At 45.4% G+C, this 1755-nt stretch overlaps 1 protein-coding gene across 1 annotated transcript in view; it reads right to left on the bottom strand.

The window, feature by feature from the left end:
- The window catches only part of TPCN1 (two pore segment channel 1), a 44848-nt gene that overhangs the window by 17896 nt on the left and 25197 nt on the right, over window positions 1-1755 (bottom strand). Inside the window, exons 6-7 of the mRNA XM_010010892.1 lie at window positions 1075-1163; window positions 468-502 (exon numbers count right to left, since the gene is read on the bottom strand). Of these exons, the coding sequence (XP_010009194.1) occupies window positions 468-502; window positions 1075-1163 (124 nt within the window). The remainder of the gene's footprint in view (window positions 1-467; window positions 503-1074; window positions 1164-1755) is intronic.

Here is a 1755-nt window from a genome sequence, read left to right as displayed (position 1 = left end):
TACTTCAGCATTGATCTGTTTCAAAGGTCTCTAACAGATGGCATGTGAAGAGTTAAAACAATTAAAAGCTCACCTATTTGTAGTAGTCACTCTCAACAAGTTACAGACTCACAGCAGCAGGAACTAGGGGCTGTTAGACTCTGACAGGCACAGGCTGTCACCCAGACACCTTCCTGCCCTGGGGCAGTGGCAGGTGGCTCATTTGATTGAATTAAGGCACCAGGCACAAGGAACTACTCTGTGAATGTTCCCTTTGGGACATCCTGTCTTTAAGGAAGTTCTCTGCACTGCCTTCCTTCCAAGCAGAGGGCAAACCAGGGTAACACTGCCAAGCAGCCTCTGACCAGCTAGCATCTGGCCTGCCAGGCCACCACACCCGAATGGGTTATGTCTACACAACAATGTTTGATTCTTCAGCCTGTCAAAATGGGACTGAAGCTTCAGCTGCAAGGATCAGTGATACTCACCGGATCTGAGTGGTTAGGAGAAAACAAGTAAAAACCTAGAGAGGCAGCAGGGAAGGGAGAGAAGGAGAGAAGAAAGGGGGAAAGAACAAAAATAGTCTGTTTAATGTCAAGCATTAGTGAGTCTCTGTTCCCAAAAAGAAGGTTGTGCTAAGAGTGAGCCCTCTCTAAAATCATGAAGAGAAGAGTATCTGGAAGGCCTTCTCCATATAGATTTGTCACTACATGACATTGGCATTTCACCAATCCTTTTGTAAAACAAACTTTTTGGGGATGGTTTGAGTATAGGACTTGTAAGAGGTACACTACAGATACATATATTTGTGGGAATGTAGACTAAGCTTACAAGGATTGAGGAATAGTTGATGGAACCACAAACACACAGACCACAGGCTATCCTCTAGCAGAGGTCAAAAGGACCTTTGTCTCAAAATCAAATACTCAGCTTCTAGATCTTTTGGATCTTTAATTCTGCCTTCCAGATGACTGCAGATGAAATGGGATAAATGGAATAACTTGGCAGGACTTTGAGTCTGATCAGCTTTATATTCATCCAGGCTGTCTTGTCTGGTTTAAGAGCATGACTTCATCTTCCATAAATACAACTCACCCAGGATGGCAAAAATCACCATGAAGAAAAGCAGGAGGAGAAGAATGTCAATAAATGGTGGGAGGGACTGGAAGATCTGTCGCAGATTTCTGGAAGATAGAACAGCAACAAAGGAAAACTTGCATGTTTTCTCCTCCAGGTTGGCAAGGGAAAAAAACAACCCTGACAACACACCATACTTAAGGACTTTCTTCCCACTCCATCCAAGGATTACAAGTAGAAAGCTAAGATTGTTTCCAAGCTACCTATCTGTCCTTTGCAGTCAGCTCTCAGGTACTGCAAACAATACTAATGTCGCCCTGTCAACTTTCCTTCTCCAGACTAAAGACAAGCTCTGTGATTCAATTGTGCAGTTTACAGACAAACCTGGGAGCCAGAAACAATACAGCCACGTGTGCCTTCTGAGGTGGTTTATACCGCTGAGGACAGTACACATAAGCAATAGGACAAGGGGTAATTGGTTCGAACTGAAACAGGGGAAGTTCAGGTTAGATATAAGGAAGAAGTTCTTTACTGTGAGGGTGGTGAGGTGCTGGCACAGGGTGCCCAGAGAAGCTGTGGCTGCCCCATTCCTGGCAGTGTTCAAGGCCAGGTTGGACAGAGCCTAGGGTGACATAGTCTAGGGTGAAGTGTCCCTGCCCATGGCAGGGGGGTGGGGGGGGGGGGGGGTTCAAATGTTTT

This window comes from Nestor notabilis, unplaced genomic scaffold (assembly GCF_000696875.1).
Source record: "Nestor notabilis isolate BGI_N333 unplaced genomic scaffold, ASM69687v1 scaffold20673, whole genome shotgun sequence".
NCBI classification, from domain to species: Eukaryota; Metazoa; Chordata; class Aves; order Psittaciformes; family Psittacidae; genus Nestor; species Nestor notabilis.
The sequence above is the reverse complement of the archived record's forward strand: the minus strand, read 5'-3'. Positions and strand labels throughout refer to the sequence as shown.